General features: G+C 43.4%; 1 protein-coding gene across 1 annotated transcript in view; it reads right to left on the bottom strand.

Annotated features, from left to right (window-relative positions):
* Positions 1 to 11,093: 11,093 nt before the first annotated feature.
* Positions 11,094 to 18,620, bottom strand: part of kiaa0586 (KIAA0586 ortholog) — a 65,912-nt gene continuing 58,385 nt past the window's right edge. Inside the window, exons 31-33 of the mRNA XM_084044654.1 lie at positions 15,573 to 15,730; positions 15,325 to 15,388; positions 11,094 to 11,328 (exon numbers count right to left, since the gene is read on the bottom strand). Coding sequence (XP_083900780.1) covers positions 11,228 to 11,328; positions 15,325 to 15,388; positions 15,573 to 15,730 — 323 coding nt within the window. The 3' untranslated portion in view covers positions 11,094 to 11,227. The remainder of the gene's footprint in view (positions 11,329 to 15,324; positions 15,389 to 15,572; positions 15,731 to 18,620) is intronic.

Below are 18,620 nucleotides of genomic sequence, written 5' to 3'. Positions count from 1 at the left end.
GAGAGAGAGAGAGAGAGAGAGAGAGAGAGAGAGAGAGAGAGAGAGAGAGAGAGAGAGAGAGAAAAAGAGAGAGAGTCACAGAGAGAACATAGGGTGTGTATCCTCCTGTTCCTCGGTTCAGGCTGGTTGCTCCATAATAACTTTTCCTCCCTGCATGAATAAAGCCCGTTAAAGTCCTCTGTTCTGTTCTGGAGGATTTACGCACAGAGCCTCCGTCCACAACCTGAAATGCAGCAGAGCTGTAATGTTTCAGTCCTGCGATGACAATAATCCACAGTGAAATAAATGTATTAAAACAGAGCCAGCAGCAGCAGGACTAACGGAGGTCCAGGTCTAGATCCAGGTCCAGGTCTTTTACCGGGAGCTCCGACCGCTCTGTCTGGATGCGGAGCTGTGAATGCGACCAGCGGCTGCGTGACACACGCCCACCCCGCCCCCGGAGCTGCTCTCCCCGCTGCGGACACCGTCCTAGTGCCCGCCGACTTCCTTCAAGTCTCTCTCTCACACACGCACGCACGCACGCACGCACGCACACACACACACACACACACACACACACACACACACACACACACACACACACACACACACACACACACACACACACACACACACACACACACACACACACACACACACACACACACACACACACACACACACACACACACACCACAACTACTTTAGTGCCTAATATCAGGTTCTCAAGGTTTTTAAATGTCAAGGTTAAAGGACCCCCATAACTCTGAGAGTGTACAAATGGAATTAAATGGACCTATAAAGGTCCAATTTGGAACCTAAAGGGACCTTGAGGGTCCCTGGACCTCACTCTGAGAACCAAGAGGCCCTGCACTAATTTACGCTTTGTTTAATTTCAGTGGTGTGAAGTAACTGATTACATTTACTCATTAAGTGCTGTACTTAAGTACAGTTTCGAGGTGGATTGTTATACATTTAGAAAACTTGAAATGGGACATGCTGCATGATGAGTACTTTTACTTTTGATACTATACATTTTGATGCCAATACTTTTGTACTTTTACTCAAGTGAATATAGAATTCCGGACTTTTACTTGTAACATTGCAGTATTGACACTTTTACTTAAGTGAAACATTTGAGTACTTTTTCCACCACTGGTGGTGATGTTTACCTGCAGAAACACACTGCCCTCTCTGTATGTGGGTGTTTTCTGTTTGCTTTGGTATAGTAGACGGGATGTTTTGGGGGCTACCAAAACAAACAATGAAAAGAAACACCGCGATAGAGGGCAATGTGTTTCTGCAGGTAAACACCACCACACTACTTCAGTAGCTGTTAACTGTAAAGGGAAACGATAGATACAAAATGTATCTATTAGATCTATGTATCTAATGTATCTATTTGTTATGTAAACACACAGGGCAACGTTACACATTATGCCTTTAAAAATCTGAGTACTTCTTCCACTACGGCTTGCACATGTGTTTTGCTAAATACATGAATGAATACAAATTACAAAACATGAGTTTTAGAATCTATAATCATTCATGCAGTTTAACAACAGTAATACTAACTCTTACCTTCTGTCTAATCAAGCATTACAGAGATTGTTATTGCAAAATATACCTACACTAAACCCTATTTCATACTTTGTCTATTCGGAAAAAAAGAAGACCTACAAGTGCATAAGGCTTCGCATTGCAGCGAAGAGTGAGCTTGTAGATCGACTATTTAAAAAAACGTTTGACACATCAGACTCTAATGGGGTGAAACCACAGAGGGAGGTGTGTGTGTGTGTGTGTGTGTGTGTGTGTGTGTGTGTGTGTGTGTGTGTGTGTGTGTGTGTGTGTGTGTGTGTGTGTGTGTGTGAAACTCCATGGTGAAACACAGTGGCGTGGATTGATGTTATTTGAAAATGACTCCAGGGGCCTATGTGGGGCCATTTGCATTGCTTTTAATGAGTTCTAATTAATAATTCATGAGTTAATTGGTTCATTATCATTAAAAGTGGTGAACAGCAGGAGGAGGAGGGGTGGCCGGCATCATTAACATCACAATGAACCAGTGGGACTAGAAGGGGAAGGGCGCCCCCCATTGGTAGGAGAAGGAACAGTTATGTGTGCTCTTCGTATGCGCGTGCGCGTGCTTGTCTCGCCTCTCTCTCCCATTTTATCTGTCTCTAAATCTCTATTTGTCTGCAACTCTCTCTCCCTCCCTCTCTCTGTCTGTCACTTCCTCTCTCTCTCTCTGCTCTCTCATTCACCCCCCTTTTAAGCTCCTCTGTCTGTCTGTCTGTCTGTCTGTCTCTCTTCCTCTCTGCTCTCTCTCATTCACCCCCCTTTTTAAGCTCTGTCTGTCTGTCTGTCTGTCTGTCTGTCTGTCGGTCTGTATGTCTGTCTCTCTTCCTCTCTGCTCTCTCATTCACCCCCTTTTTTAGCTCCTCTGTCTGTCTGTCTGTCTGTCTGTCTGTCTGTCTGTCTGTCTGTCACATTCATCCCCCTTTTTTAGTTCCTCTCTGTCTGTCTGTTCCTCTCTTTCTCGTTGTCTTTTTGTTCCTTTCTCTGTCTCTGTCTGTCTGTCTGTCTGTCTGCCTGTCTCTCTCTTTTTCTCTCTCCCCCTCTCTCTCTTTTAGCTCCTCTCTCTCCCTCTCTCTTTTAGCTCCTCTCTCTCCCTCTCTCTTTTAGTTCCTCTCTCTCTCTCACCTCGTTTACACCCTGTTCTTGTCATATTTGTTTCTTCTAGTTCATGTCCTGCTTCAGTTGAGCAGAAAATTACATTAGCTAACTAAACTGACAGGAGAGAGAGAGAGAGAGAGAGAGAGAGCGCGAGAGAGAGAGAGAGAGAGAGAGAGAGACTAAAAGATAGAGAGAGAGATAAAGCAGGCTGTTGGCTCTACAGGCCATGGGAATGAGAGAGGGAGGGAGAGAGAGAGAAAGAGAGAGAGAGAGAGAGAGAGAGAGAGAGAGAGAGAGAGAGAGAGAGAGGAAGCTAGCAGCCAAAGAGAGGGGGCGGGAGAGAATTACATAAATACAAAGATGGAGGTAGACAGAAAGAAAGAAAGAAAGAAAGAAAGACACTAAGAAAGAAAGAAAACACAGACAGGCTGAGCTGTACAGAGAGAGAGAGAGAGGGAGAGGGAGGGAGGTGTACAGACAGAGAAGTGGTTTGAGGTTGTGGTTTTAATTACCATCAGAAGCCACTGGGGGCCATCTTAAATATTTGACTTCATCCATCAGCAATGCAAATCACTGCTTCCCATTACGTGTGGACCCTGCAGCCACGCGGCCAAGCCCCATACCGGCCAGGCTCTGCTGCACAGCTGTGCCTCTCCTCCATTAACACCCATACACACAACCTGCCATTTAATAGCCTTCATCCAGGAAGTAGCCTGCACATTAATGACCCCTCTAATCCAGGAAATGGATTACACGCCTAACATAACTAATTTTCTAATACAGTCAGGACATAATATGTGCTGCACTGTGAGGAGAGACATTTTTTCAGTAAGCGGTGGAGAACTAGAAGAACGTACATATACAGACTGGCCATGACCCTCACAGAATTTAGATATTGTTGTTTTTGTTTTGTTTTGTTTGTTTGTTTGTTTTGGGGGCAGAGGGGGGCTAATCACATTATCGTAGTTTGCCTACAAATAGCAATAACACAACCTATCAGTAATCGTATGTCATAATAATGCTACTTGAATCAAGGAGTAGCCTAAAATATGCTACACACACACACACACACACACACACACACACACACACACACACACACACACACACAGGCTCGGACTGAGATTCAGGCCGGGGTCGTACACCTACCCAGGCCACCCTGCCCACACACTGCGTACGTGCATGTACACAAAGACACATGCACACACGCAAGCCCACACACACACACACACACACACACACACACACACACACACAAATACAACACAACACAGTCTTAGTCATGGACAGCGCTTCAAACCACAGTTAATTTTGGCTGAGCTGCTTAATTTCCTGCTTCATTTAAATCCCATATAGAGTCGGATGTGAAAATAAAACAAAAATAACATGCCCCCTGGGTCAGGAAGATTTCTGTAATTTAAGCCTAATTTATGTTCCATCGCATGACGGTGTCACGCGCCGAAAAGAGCAGACCTACAAGCTCACACGTCTCATCACATCCACGGCAAAGTATATCGTTGCTGTCGGGCAGGAACCTCCTATCTCCATATTTTAACTTTTTGTGTTTTTTTCGTAAATTGATGCCCTGCTTGATTATTCTTCGGCCTACACATACGTCATGTCCTAGTATGAGCGAATGGGGGAAGAGGATCAACGTCACGTGATTGATTGAATCGTGGACAGTTTAGAATGTTTTGAGAGCCCGTTTTTATTATTTCACAAGATTGGTGGTTGTTGCGATGACCTGCACTACATTACTTCACCATATGTTGCACTATGACGAAATAAACCCATAAAATGTAACAATGTGTGCGTTCCGTAATACAATTCCAATGGTGAAAGCTGTGTTGTTTCACCCGGTGAAGGAATGGCAGAATCGGCCACGCCCCGAAATACCCTTATGTGTGTCTCAAGAATACTACAGCGTCACACACAAAAGCATCAAAAGTAGCAGATCTGCAAGCTCGAAACAAGCTTGCAGATCTGCTACTTTTGATGCTTTTGAATTGAATTTGAATACTGAAAAGCAACAGTTTTGGACATATGAGGTTTCCACCTGACAGAGACGATATGAATCAGGCTTTGGAACGGCGTAGCCCTTCTTCCTTTTCTGTTCGTGAAAACAGAAACCGTCAATGGTTCACAGAATGTCTGCGTAGCAGTGGAGATCTGTGAGGCAGCACCTGCTGTGTTAACTGACAACTGTACATAACACTGTCTTCATGTTACACACACACACACACACACACACACACACACACACACACACAGCCCCATTAAAGCTCATCTCTGCTGGTTAAGTATTGATGGAGTACAGACAGGAATAGTCTGATAGATGGAGCTTTTGTTCTGTTGGTTAAACCCTAGAGGACAAAACACAACAATACACACACTCTCTCTCTCTCTCTTCTCATCTTGATGGACGTTTTACAAGAGAGACACTTAAGACAGGAAGGATGGCAACGTTACATATTCTATTTTAAACAATAAGAGAGCACAGGTCCGCAGGGTGGAGGAGAGAGAGAGAGAAGATGGAGCAGGTTTCGCCTGTAGACTCAGTGGCTGTGGCATCAACCTCACACAGTAAGAATCAAGGAGATTTTCTTTTTAACAACAGCTTTTCATTTCCAGCATTCTGGTGCATTTTAGGAGTTTGATACTTTTATCAGGCTTTACTAACATAGGATCCATTAAAAAGCTGAATTTGATTTGATGACTGAATCAATTAAAGAGCCATGTTTAATAATAACCTCTTTATGATTGCATTCAATTACAATGTATCACTTAGACACATGGAGTGTATGTGTACACAGTGTGTGGTACTGGAGTTTATCCAGACATAACATACATAAACTAAGCGACAGTGGCTGTGGGCATGATCTAATGATGCTGATGAGAGGACCTAATGTACCTGGAGGAGGTGGTGGTGGTGGTTGAATGTCAAAAAAACCCAGGAGATGATGGTAGACATCAGAAGAAACAGAAGAGGTCCTACACGCCCCCTTCTTGATCAACGGGGCACCAGTGGAGAGAGTGATACGAGCAGCTTCAAGTACCTCTGTGTGCACGTCACCAAGGACCTGACATGGAGAATGAATGCACACAGAGTCTGTGGCAAGGAATAGAAGGCAAGGCAGCACCTGTACAACCTTAGGCAGTTCACCCATTAAGACCTGAGGCAGATTCAGAACGCCTTCTAAATCTAAATCAGTAGTTCTCAAACGTTTTTTTTTGTGCCAAACAAAATTCGTAGTTACTGCACTTTGGCTTTGAAGGGCAGTATCGTTTGTCTTACTGATGAATTGAGTATAATTAATGGACCACAATGGAAACAAGCCACATGGAGCTTTTTTTGTGTTATCCTTTTAGCATAACTTTGGACTGTACTATACCTGTAGGCTACTATTAATAATCTTGCAGATAAAGTATTCAATCAATAAAAAAAGAAGACAAGATGGATGAGAGAGACCAGACGGAGGAGATACATTAGTCACAGATGCTCAAAGTGTGCTATGATTAATGTACAACCTTGGGTTTTGACTCACGTGTGACATTTCCTCCCAACATTAAACACACACAGTATTCCTCTATTGAAGGTGGAAACCTCACAAAAACGTGATACTTTTCAGGATTCAAATTCAAAAATGGCAAAAGTGGCAGATCGACAAGCTTTTCTAGCTTGCGGATCTACTACTTTTTATGCTTTTGTGTGATGCTGTAGTATGATCAATTAGGGCGTTCATTTACGAACAAACACAAAAAGTTAAAATAGGACATAAGAGGTTTCTGCACTGACAGCAACAATATACTGTACCTGTTAATAGCTACACATCCCAGGGTGGTCCAAGCGTGGAGGACTGTCTGTCTGTCCGTCTATTATTCGAGAGCAGTGGCTTTCAACCCTTTTCATATCAAGGTCCATTATTTATTCAGCATTTGAGCCACGGAACCACAGTTTGATGATATTTAGACCCAAAACGTAGAATATTTTGTTATCGTTGAATACGATTTTGTCCACAATTCCATGCTGTATTGATGTTGGTACCATAGGAGATAACAGGCAAACATTGATCAAAAATAACAATTATTTCATTAAGTAATGCAGATGTTTAACAATAATTGAACTCTTGAGAGCTGTTGTCTTTTAACCACTGCACAAACGAAGTTCCAAAAGGAAAATTAAGTATTTTGAAGTTGAAGTTGAAGAGCGTAAAATTAACAAAAAGAAATGAACCAACTCTTCCATCATTTAGCTGGGGACCACCTGGAACCTCCACAAGGACCACTGGTGGTCCCTGGACCATTGGTTGAGAACCACTGCTCTAGAATACACACACACAAACAAACAAACACACACACAAACACACACACACACACGGTACAGGGACTGCCAGCTGCCTTTCAGCAAAACGTCTGGACTAGAAATGTGGACAGCGTCATGCCTGCCAAACAGCACATAATGTATTCACAAGCAGGTTTATTTGGCTGACTGCGTTCTTCCCCGTAGCCTGAAACTGGTCCAGGTAGGGAGGGGGTTGTTAAAGACACAAAACGACCAGCTCCTTAAACATGATTTTACTTATTAATACAAAGGCAATTGCAATTCATCTATAAATTACATTTCTCAAATTGAACCACTTAAACCCTATAATTAAATGACTGGATTCCCAAGGGCTCTATAATACACTATGCCTCCCTCCTGTTTTCACTATACACCATGGGTCTTCAACAGGGAGTCCGGGACCCCTTGGGGGTCCTCGGAGCTACTACAGGGCGGCCACCAAATCTTTGGTGTGATAGGAACTTTCATTATTTTATTTCCTATATTAAAGGGATATTTCACTTTCAAAAAAACGATCTACTCAGGCCTTTGTGAACCCCCCGACAGTTTTTAAGTTGCTTGATTCATTATTTAGATATTTGATATTAATTTTATCAGACACGCCCCCTTCCTATACAAACCCATTGTAACTTCAAACTCCATTTTAACCATGTTAGATTCATCAAAAACACCCGTCCTTGATTCTGGTGACTCACCCTGCCCTCCTAATGCGTGAGGGGGCCGTGTTTTTCCGATAACTTTTTTCATTTATTTTATTTAAATTTTGTATTGTATTTTATTTTTTTCATTTTCCAAAAAAATATTAAAAATAAATGAAAAACGTAATTGAAAAAACACGGCCCCCTCACGCATTAGGAGGGCAGGATGAGTCAACAGAACCAAGGACGGGTGTTTTTGATGAATCTAACATGGTTAAAATGAAGTTTGAAGTTACAATGGGTTTGTATAGGAAGGGGGCGTGTCTGATAAAATGAATATCAAATATCTAAATAATGAATCAAGCAACTTATAAACTGTCTGGGGGGTTCACAAAGGCCTGAGTAGATGATAAAATGACCAAAAGTTTTTTTGAAAGTGAAATATCCCTTTAACTACTTGAAGCCTAGAAGCATATGTATTCCAGGGGGAACATTCACCAAAAATAAGCGCCCAGAACCAAGCAGTGAAGCGCATTTGGACATGGTGGCCGATCATAGCAGGGTCCCCACACATTTTTAGCAATGAATTTCCAAAACTTTTCCAAAACTTTTCCAGAATATTTAGCCCAATTTCCAGGCCTATATAACAATCATTCGGCGCAATAATGTGTCTCTTACTCCTATGTAGAATGCCCAAAGATAGGCAGTGTAGCAAAAATAAAGTTTGAGACATACATTAGGCTGCCGTCACACAGCCCGTTCGGCGAAAAACTACTTATGTTACATATTTCGTGTAATATTATTCATGTTTATGAAAACGTTTTGTTTTAACAAAATCAATAGCCAAAAACAATGCATAGCCAAATATTTTTCCAGGACCCTTGATCAATTCCAGGACCTTTGATGATGTTTGATCAATTTCAAACCTTTTCCAGTACTGGATTTTTTTTTTTTTAATTTCAAAATATTTCCAGGAATTTCATGACCGTGGGGACCCTGTCATAGGTACTGCAGCTTATTACGGCTGGGGCCAGACACATGAACGAGCAAAAACGGTTTCGACCAATGGGCTTGACTTACAAGCTTGTGCACAGGGTTGCGCACGGCGGTGACACTACTGCGCATGTGAGACGACGCGCAGTGACGCAAAACGTGTCACATAGGCCCCAAATAGGCCCCGCCCGTCACATTTCCAATGTGAAGAAGGGGTGAAAAGGGAGTATGTGCTGGGTGAGCAACTCCATACAAGTGGAGGGGCGGGGATTTTCGTTACCTCTCTATTATTTTTAACTCTATGAGCACTCTATGAGCATTATTATCATTACTACTACAAATTAACATGAATCCAACATTAATAGAAAAATCTTCACAACCATGATGATAGTGCTAGTAGGTCAGTATCATGTCACTATGAACATGAACCTGAAAAATATTGAAGACCCTGCTGTACACCATATCTTTGGCAAGCTATCAGCTATTTCTACAGAATGTTAGGCCCAAAATAGGGACACTTGGGTGGTTAAACCGGATTTGTTTAATATTTGAATAATTTAGATTTTTTTTAACACAAATCATTTTCAGATGGGGGTCCATTGGTAAATATATATCAATTTGAAAGGTTCTTGGCACAAAAAGTTTAATCTGCTTGGAAGAGTTTCTTCCAACTTTAAGATTGGACTCACGTTGTTGTTCAAAGAAACAAAACCTTTTATCGAACTGATTTAAATGTACAGTGTCTGTGTGTGTGTGTGTGTGTGTGTGTGGTGTGTGTGTGTGTGTGTGTGTGTGTGTGTGTGTGTGTGTGTGTGTGTGTGTGTGTGTGTGTGTGTGTGTGTGTGTGTGTGTGTGTGTGTGTGTGTGTGTGTGTGTGTGTGTGTGTGTGTGCGGCTGGCAGAGAACAGCTGCATGCAGATGGTTTGAGCTGTGTGTGCGCGCATCCTCTCAGCTGGACTTCGATCTCTTTCTTTTCTCTCTGTCCATTTGTAACAAAGAAATCCTGTCTTCCAGAAAGCTGCCCGACACACACGCACGCACGCACGCACGCACGCACGCATGTGTAGTGAATGTGGCCCAACAGCTGGATCAGTCACAACTCACAACTAATTAAGAGTGTGTGCGTGTGTGTGTGTGTGTGTGTGTGTGTGTGTGTGTGTGTGTGTGTGTGTGTGTGTGTGCGCGCGCACATTTCCATGATGACTTCATAGAAATGACAGACAGGCAGACAGCCAGATAGACATCTCAAACACTCCCAGCAGTGAGAGACAGGGTAGGAGACAGACAGTAGGAAGGCTGAGAGACAGACAGGGTAGGAGAGACAGACAGTAGGAAGGCTGAGAGACAGACAGGGTAGGAGAGACAGACAGTAGGAAGGCTGAGAGGGAGACAGGGTAGTAGAGACAGACAGTAGAAAGTCTGAGAGACAGACAGTAGGAAGTCTGAGAGGGAGACAGGGTAGTAGAGACAGACAGTAGGAAGTCTGAGAGACAGACAGGGTAGGAGAGACAAACAGTAGGAAGGCTGAGAGGGAGACAGGGTAGGAGAGACAGACAGTAGGAAGGCTGAGAGGGAGAAAGTGTAGGAGATACAGACAGTAGGAAGTCTGAGAGGGAGACAGGGTAGGAGTAGCCTCGATCGCCAGGATTTTATTTTCCTTCGCGTTTTGCTCAAAAAGAAAGCCTGGACCAAGCTGTTGAAATGTCTGGCATAGGAAGTGGGAGTCAACCTTTCATTTCCGAAACCAACCAGAGTGCAGTGGGCGATGCTCCAAATGTTGTGAGGTCAGGGCTCTCAATGCTGCGTCATCGCAATATCTATACCACTTGTGCATGATTGGCCAATACGCTTGTGCAAGGACGCGCTGTGATTGGCCAGTAGCCACTTTGAGTGGCAGTTGGGGCAAACGCTCTCACCAAAATATGATTTACTATTCTGTCCCTATCGGTACATAACTCGAACGGCGCTGAGTCGGCCCAAGCGAACTTCGCAACGTTCGGCACGGCAAGTCGCTTGCTTTAGCTCGCTCGGTGGTGCCTCACGTGGCTCAAGTTCGCTTGAGACGGCGCGCCTCCGTCGCGGTCCAAAACTATACGGGCTAAAGAAATAGCCCACAGTTGTTGTAGGCAGAGGCACTTCCGCGTTGGCCACAGAAGGGGGCGTGTTTATAGCACAACTGGTATCGACTTTGTAATGTCGCCTCAATGCTGCACATTGGGGGAGGAGGAGGGGCGCGGGCGCCCCTTTTCACCGGAGATTTTGAATTCGCCCCTCTGGACCAGATATCAGACGCGCTGGGGCAGGCTAGGGTAGGAGAGACAGACAGTAGAAAAGCTGTGAGGGAGACAGTGTAGGAGAGGGTGGGGGGGGGTTATCATATGAATCACAAATAAAATTATCTTAATCAATTCATAACTTTTATTTAAAATCAACAAAATTACATTTCTCTTATTTGCCTGCCGATCTATCTATCTATCTATCTATGTAGTTTGGTTTCAATAATTAGTGGTGTGTGTGTGTGTGTGTGTGTGTGTGTGTGTGTGTGTGTGTGTGTGTGTGTGTGTGTGTGTGTGTGTGTGTGTGTGTGTGTGTGTATCTTTCAGGAGGAGTGTGTGTCTCTCCTCTCCTCCCCCACAGACGGTTGACGCATGGGAACCACACCTCTCTGTCTGCTGGACTCTTCCTCCACCTCCTGCCCAGCTGCAAAACAATCACACATATACATTTATATACATGTTTATACATGTACAGTATATATCTTTATAACAATGAAAGATACACATTAAAGAGACATGTTATAAACCAACAGGTGATGGGAGCTATCAGCAGTGGTGTAATGGTGATTTCTTAACTGGGGGGGGGGCTATTTTGATGACGTCACGTGTGCGCGCGCACAAGCAACACACGGATGCACACAGACACGCTCTGACCAGCATTATGAAATATTTATTTCTGTTTGATTGTCTCCGCCAGGAGACTATGTTCTCGTTCTCGTCCTTCCGTGTGTCCACCAAGCTAACATTGGTCAAGCTTCACGTGACACGTGACAATATGTTGAATGGGTGTGCTTTGATTGGCTAGCGAGACGCATGATGAAATAGAGACCTATAAATAGGTGTGTCACTTCAAAAGATCATTTATATCTTTTGAAGTGAGGTAAGACAGGATTAATCAGGAACAGTACTGGCGGAGACCTGTGCTCCGAGGAGCACATTTTCTAGTTAATTTCTGTTTACGTTTACGTTTGCATAAGCAGTTTTAGATAGAAATGTACTATTTTGTCTTTAGTTTTTGTCGTAACTTTTCCAAGGAATGCCTTGATTTATAGAAGCTTAGAAAGAAAGGTAGGATAATAGAATACATAGGCTATCAATAGAGGGGATGGTGGAAAAACAAAAAGGAAGACGATTTTATATGCAATTCTAGTTAGTTTTGCATTGTTATTGTGAATGTGTGTCTGTGCAATGCTGATCAAATTAGGCAATCCTGACTATGGCTTCTGAAACGCATTTGATCTTTAAAAAAAGTTGTAATTATTCCCATGAACACACATACAACAAAGAGGAGAAAATAACTCCACAAAGCTGGCACAAACGCATTCTACTGAATGGAGAGACCAGACCGGGGTTGGGTTGCACATCTGATGGGGTGTGAACTAGTGCCTATATACTGCAGTGGCGTAGCCAGAAAGCTGGCAGCAGCTGGGCATGGGGATTTGTGAGTGCCGCGCGCGCGCGCGCGATTTTTTCCGGTTATTATCGGTTAAAATCTTACTTTTTTGCGCAATTTGCGGGTCTTTTACGGGTTTATTATGTTATTTAATTCTTATTTTTGCCTTCATTTTCATGAAAATATTGACAGGTCGCAAATAATGCCCCGTTGTCCGCCTCCTCCGTGCGTCCGCAGTCCGCCTCCACTCACAGAGCACAGGCACAGTTCAATTTTTTTTTCTTCTTTTTTTTTTTGGGTGGGCACAACAGCCAGGTGGGTGGGCCCAGGCCTACCTATGCCCACCCGTGGCTACGCCCCTGATATACTGCTGGCTATTGTTTTCCCAAAGTAGCTACAGCGGTATTGGGTACTAGCAGTAGCAGTGTGTGACCATAGTGTGGGAACGCATGGTCAACTTGAAAAAAAAATAACAGGCGGAACGCTGTGGTGTCGCATGAAGCAACAAGTGCACACCCTGGCTATCAGAGCTGACTGACAGACAGACAGACAATTATTCAACTCTGTCAGGGCTCATGATAGAGAAACAGATAGATATTGGATAGAACTTGGGTGTGCGCGTGTGCGCATGTGCGCGTGTTTGTAGTATTCGTCTAGTCTCAGATACACCTGCAGGTCTCTCTCTCTGTCTTTATGTTTTGAGCCAAACCCGCCCACGTAGAAAGATAGTGTGTGTGTGTGTGTGTGTGTGTGTGTGTGTGTGTGTGTGTGTGTGTGTGTGTGTGTGTGTGTGTGTGTGTGTGTGTTTGTATAGCCTGAGGGTCAGGTCAATAGCACCGTGGTTTCCATGGAAACATGCGTTTCTGCAACTGAATCTGTTTTTATTGTACTCTATTACTAGTACCAATTACTACTCTTACTACTACACCCAGTACCAATTACTACTGTTGTTAACAGTACACTTGTTAGTACTACTACTGATGATAGAATACCATGAACATGTGACAATATTTACTCAGACTCTCACACACACACACACACACACACACACACACACACACACACACACACACACACACACACACACACACACACACACACACACACACACACAGCAGATGTGGGTCATTCCTTAAAGGACCTGGCCTGCTTAAAACAGATCTTTCCTGCCTCTCACACACACCCTATAATCCCACTCCAATCCCAGACAGACACCAACAAAACTGCACATACACACACACACATAAACATACACACATACACACAAACATACACACATACACACAAACACCCCCCGCAGGCCCTTGTCTATTTCTGTTCTATTAAACTGGACTATTCGTCCCATGAGAGTCAAGGATCCTAAGAAAATATAAAACACATTTAAGAAGAGAGGAGAGATGGAGAGGAGAGATGGAGAGGAGAGGAGATGGAGAGCAGCGGAGAGATGGAGAGCAGAGAAGATGGGAGGACGAGACAGGAGGAGGCGAGTGGAGGGGAGGAGATGAGAAAAGTTAAAGTATCTTTTCATGTTGAGTTCAGAATAAAATATATCGGAGATATATAGACTACTACTACACACACACACACACACACACACACACACACACAGATGGTGACCTGATTTGAGGAGGTTTATGCAAGTTTCACACTTGGCCGAGTTTAGTTTAGACTTAAAACATAAAACACGCTCTCTCTGTGTGTGTGTGTGTGTGTGTGTGTGTGTGTGTGTGTGTGTGTGTGTGTGTGTGTGTGTGTGTGTGTGTGTGTGTGTGTGTGCGTGCGTTATAGTTTCTAGGTAACATCTATGCCCACACACTCTCCTCAGGGAGAATCGGTGCTCCTCATCCCACATCAGAGCTTGGTATCTGGGCTACAGGGTCAGCCGAGGCCCCTGGGCCCCGGAGCCATGTGCTCTATCATCACACTGTAGCACATCATAATGAATGGATACGTTGAACCACATGAACCCCAGCGTCCCTATTCTGGGGGAAACATTCGGTGCAAATAGCCGATCTACAAGCTTACAGATTGAGCTTGTAGTTTGGTGTTGTAGAGGGTAAAAATGAAATATGGATGTTCTAGGGGAATGTTTGCCTGTTTTTGCAGAGAATGTTTGACTATTGTGACATGGCTAGGATAGGGACACTAGGGTTCATATGGTTAAACAGAATAATCCACAGACAGTGTGTGTGTGTTGTTTTAGTGTTGGTGTGTGTATGTGCGTTTTACATCCTGTCATCTTCTAAACACTCTTCCTGGAACCCCACATCCCAGCACACGCAGTGTTGTAAGGACTAGGAGTGCTTGTTTTGCACCCCGCCTATCATGGATGGGTGGTCAATGCACTCAATAGAATCCATACAGACAATGTGTTGTTAGCTAGAGCGTAACAACTGTTGTGAACCATGTAGCAGCACTCTGACGGCCAGAGAGACAGACATTATGACGGCCAGAGAGACAGACACTCTGACGGCCGGAGAGACAGACACTCTGACGGCCAGAGAGACAGACACTCTGACGGCCAGAGAGACAGACACTCTGACGGCCAGAGAGACAGACACTCTGACGGCCAGAGAGACAGACACTCTGACGGCCAGAGAGACAGACACTCTGACGGCCAGAGAGACAGACACTCTGACGGCCAGAGAGACAGACACTCTGACGGCCAGAGAGACAGACACTCTGACGGCCAGAGAGACAGACACTCAGACGGCCAGAGAGACAGACACTCTGACGGCCAGAGAGACAGACACTCTGACGGCCAGAGAATCATATCCGATGCAATATCCACGAGAGAATCTGATATTTTGAGATGAGGGTCCGCGGCCCAAATATATATAATTTTGGAGGTCCTTGACATGAAAAAGGTTGAGAACCACTACACTAGAATGTCAAGTTAAAAGCTTCTGACGTGAGCCTGAAGGCACGATAGGTAGTTAAAACAACTTCACTGTCAGTATTGTGTATGTGTGTCCACTGTCTTAACGTGTCTGTGTGTGTGTGTGTTCCTGTGTGTTGTGTTCCTACCTGGAGTGTGTCTCTCCTGAGTCTCCTCATACTGTCTGACCATGATAGCAGCTGGTCTGTTTGCCTGTGGGGGGGGGGGGGGAGGAGAGGAGAGGAGCAACACATTTAGTTATAGTAACTGCAGGTCAGTCCAAATGTATGCTATTGTGTATGTGTATGTGTGTGTGTGTGTGTGTGTGTGTGTGTGTGTGTGTGTGTGTGTGTGTGTGTGTGTGTGTGTGTATGTGTGTGTGTGCGCGTTGTGTCACCTGTGCTTCCCTGGGCGTGTCCTCTATGAGAGAAGGTGAAAGTGAATGGTCAGTCTGTGGGTCAGAGGTCACCACAGCTCTCCTGATTGGGCCAAGCTCGAGGTCACCGATAGTAAGTGGGCCCTGATTGGTTGATTCCAAGGTCACCCGAGTCACATCTGGGAAGGTAGACTTGATCAGAAAATCTAAATAAATCACATATTTTAATTGAATTAAAATATGATAAAATTTCTACGAGAAACAATTAACCCTTAAACCAGTGGTTCTCAACCTTTTCTGGATCAGGGCCCACTTAAAAATCTTTAGTGTCCACCCATCTGACCACTTAACACGGAGGCCCAAAGTGGTCAGATGGGTGGGCCATGTGCATTTTCAGAGCATGTTTATTTTAATAATCAATCAATCAATCTATCAATCGTATGCATAAATTACGTTTTTAACATAATTATTTTAAATATGCATGTTACACTATCATTAAAATCTTAGTGTTGTCCAATTATTTGGGGGCCCACAGTTGCAATACCCTCGCAGCCCACACGTTGAGAACTTAACCCTATACTTATACCGGATTACCAAAATAGGCCCCCTCCTGTTTTAACTGTACACTAAATAAATAGCCAATCTACAAGCTTACAAAGCCTTCTGAGCTTGTAGATCAGATATTTTCGGTGAATTTTAGCCCCAGAAGGAGTAACAAAGTCCTTGTGTAAATCCTCCGTAATATAGCTATTTGTATTTGTTGATGTTTTTTTTTCTATCTGTTAGTCACTCCATGGAGACTTGAATTCATGTATATTTATTTTGTTTTTGTCGCATTCCTAAGTCAATAATTTGATGACCAGCAACGGTTCCAGTAGGAAACACAAAGACTCTCCTTTGTGTCTCCTACCGGTCAGCTGGTCATCAAATTATTGGCTTAGGAATGCAACAAAAAATATATGGTGACTAATCAATACAAGGTTTAATGTGTTAATATGCTCTGTTGATGAATTGAATACACAGGACCACAATGGAAACAAGTCCCCACAACTTTTTTGTGTAATTCTTTTAGCCTAAATGTTTTGCTGTACCTCCGTGCTGCTGCGTACATTTTTGACTATCGATCAATCAAAATGTCAAAACCACACCCCCTGGGTCATGAAGATTCTTTCCCATTCACAAAGACCTTTTTGTGTGTAAAAGGAAAAATAATAATAAAAAAAAAGTCATTATGGTTATGAAGCATTAACTAACTGTGGAAAAAGTACAACTTAATCCAAACAGTAAGAAAATAAAAAAACATGCACTACAATTCTCAGGCTAACAAATTACCTACAGCAGGGGTCTTCAACGTTTTTCAGGCCAAGGACCCCCTAGCGGAAAGAGAGATGAAGCAGGGACCCCCACTATATATTGTATAAAATTGTCATGCAGATTAAACCTATTTCATACATTCCATAGATAGCTGGATGCGCGAGGCGTTGTGAGCTTGTAGATCTGCTGTTTTCGGCTAATGTTCCCCACCACACAAAGATTTGGCAGACCGGACCCCTGTAGTAACTCTGAGGATCCCTAGGGGTCCCGGACCCCCTGTTTAAGACCCCTGACCTACAGTAACAACTACTTCTCCAGGTCGATCGCTCATGAGCTCTCCAGCTCACAATCTGGAAAGAGTTATCCATGGCCTCATTTCATCCCGGTTTGATCAGTTGCTAGTTCTTCCCTTTTATTGACTACAGCTTTTCCAAAAAGCCGCTGCCAGACGCCTGACTGGCACCCGGAAGTGGGATCACATCGGCCCCACATTGGCTTCCCTTCAGCGGCTCCCAGTCAAACATGGAACTGATTTTAAAATGTTATTATTTGTTTTAAAGCCCTACATGGATTGGCACCACCCTATATGTCTGAGCTACTCTGTCCCCTCGACACCACCATGTCACCTGACCTCGTAATGAGGACCATGCATGGATTTGATCTCATGTTTTTGTTACTTAGGTTTGTTTTTCTCGACCACAATGTAATTTTTTTTAGATAGATGCTAGGTTTGTCGTTTGACTGGTATCCTATAGTTTCAATGTAGAGATTTCTTTGACAGTATATTGTTTACTTTAGACTGAAGCTTCTTCTTGGTTTACCTGTGATCCTAGTTTACTACACCGTCTCTCTGCATCTGATATATGCGTTTACCTTGCTTATTGGTAAGTCGCTCTGGTTAAGCATCTGCTAAATGCCTAAATTGGAATCCAGACTTAAATCAAACCTGTACTCCCTGGCCTTTTAAAAAGTGTCATGCCTCCATGGAGAAAGGGTGGCACACATTTTATGCTGCCTAAAACTCTTTTTTTACACTTACAGTTATTGTTTTGTTCCTTGTATTAATAGTTTTGAACTTTCATATTTGTATGCTGTCTAGGCGTTCTTTTCCCCAGTCGCTGTTACAGCACTAAATGTGGACATGGCCAAAAAACAAAAAAATACAATGACAATAAGTGTTATGACACCGTCTCTATACTTTGATCACTTGTTCTTCTTTGATAAATGCTGATCATGCTATGTATATATACGTGACACTTGCACATTTATTGATCCTGTTGCTTTCTACATCTGCACATGGTCACTTTGCACATTTGGGGGAACATTGCTGGGGTTTTTTTTATCAGAAATTGACTGCATACGGAACGAGTGCAAATGATGTTACTGTGCCTATCTAAGACAAGCATTAGCGTATAGCCCTATCACTGTATATTCGTATATTATTTGTTATTATTGTCATTCTATTCCTTTTAATATATTTTCGTTACATGCATGTAGCACAATCTGCATTTCGCTGCTTGTACCTGTATAAGTCAGTGACAAATAAAACGTATTGAATCTTGTCGAACTTACATTCTTGCCTGATGTATTTTCTATTTGTTTACCGTGCAGCACTTAGGTCAACTGCACTGTTTTTAAACATGCTCTATAAATAAAATTGACTAGACTTGACATGCGGCCGCCTCCCGGCGGGACTGGCGTGTGTAGGAGAGTAGTGTTGTCAGTTCTCAGTTGCTTCAACCTAAGAAATGTTTT

Source organism: Gymnoscopelus microlampas, assembly GCF_963454915.1.
Source record: "Gymnoscopelus microlampas genome assembly, chromosome: 20".
Classification (NCBI taxonomy): domain Eukaryota; kingdom Metazoa; phylum Chordata; class Actinopteri; order Myctophiformes; family Myctophidae; genus Gymnoscopelus; species Gymnoscopelus microlampas.
Note: the sequence above shows the minus strand (reverse complement) of the source record. Positions and strands in the feature narration are given on the sequence as shown.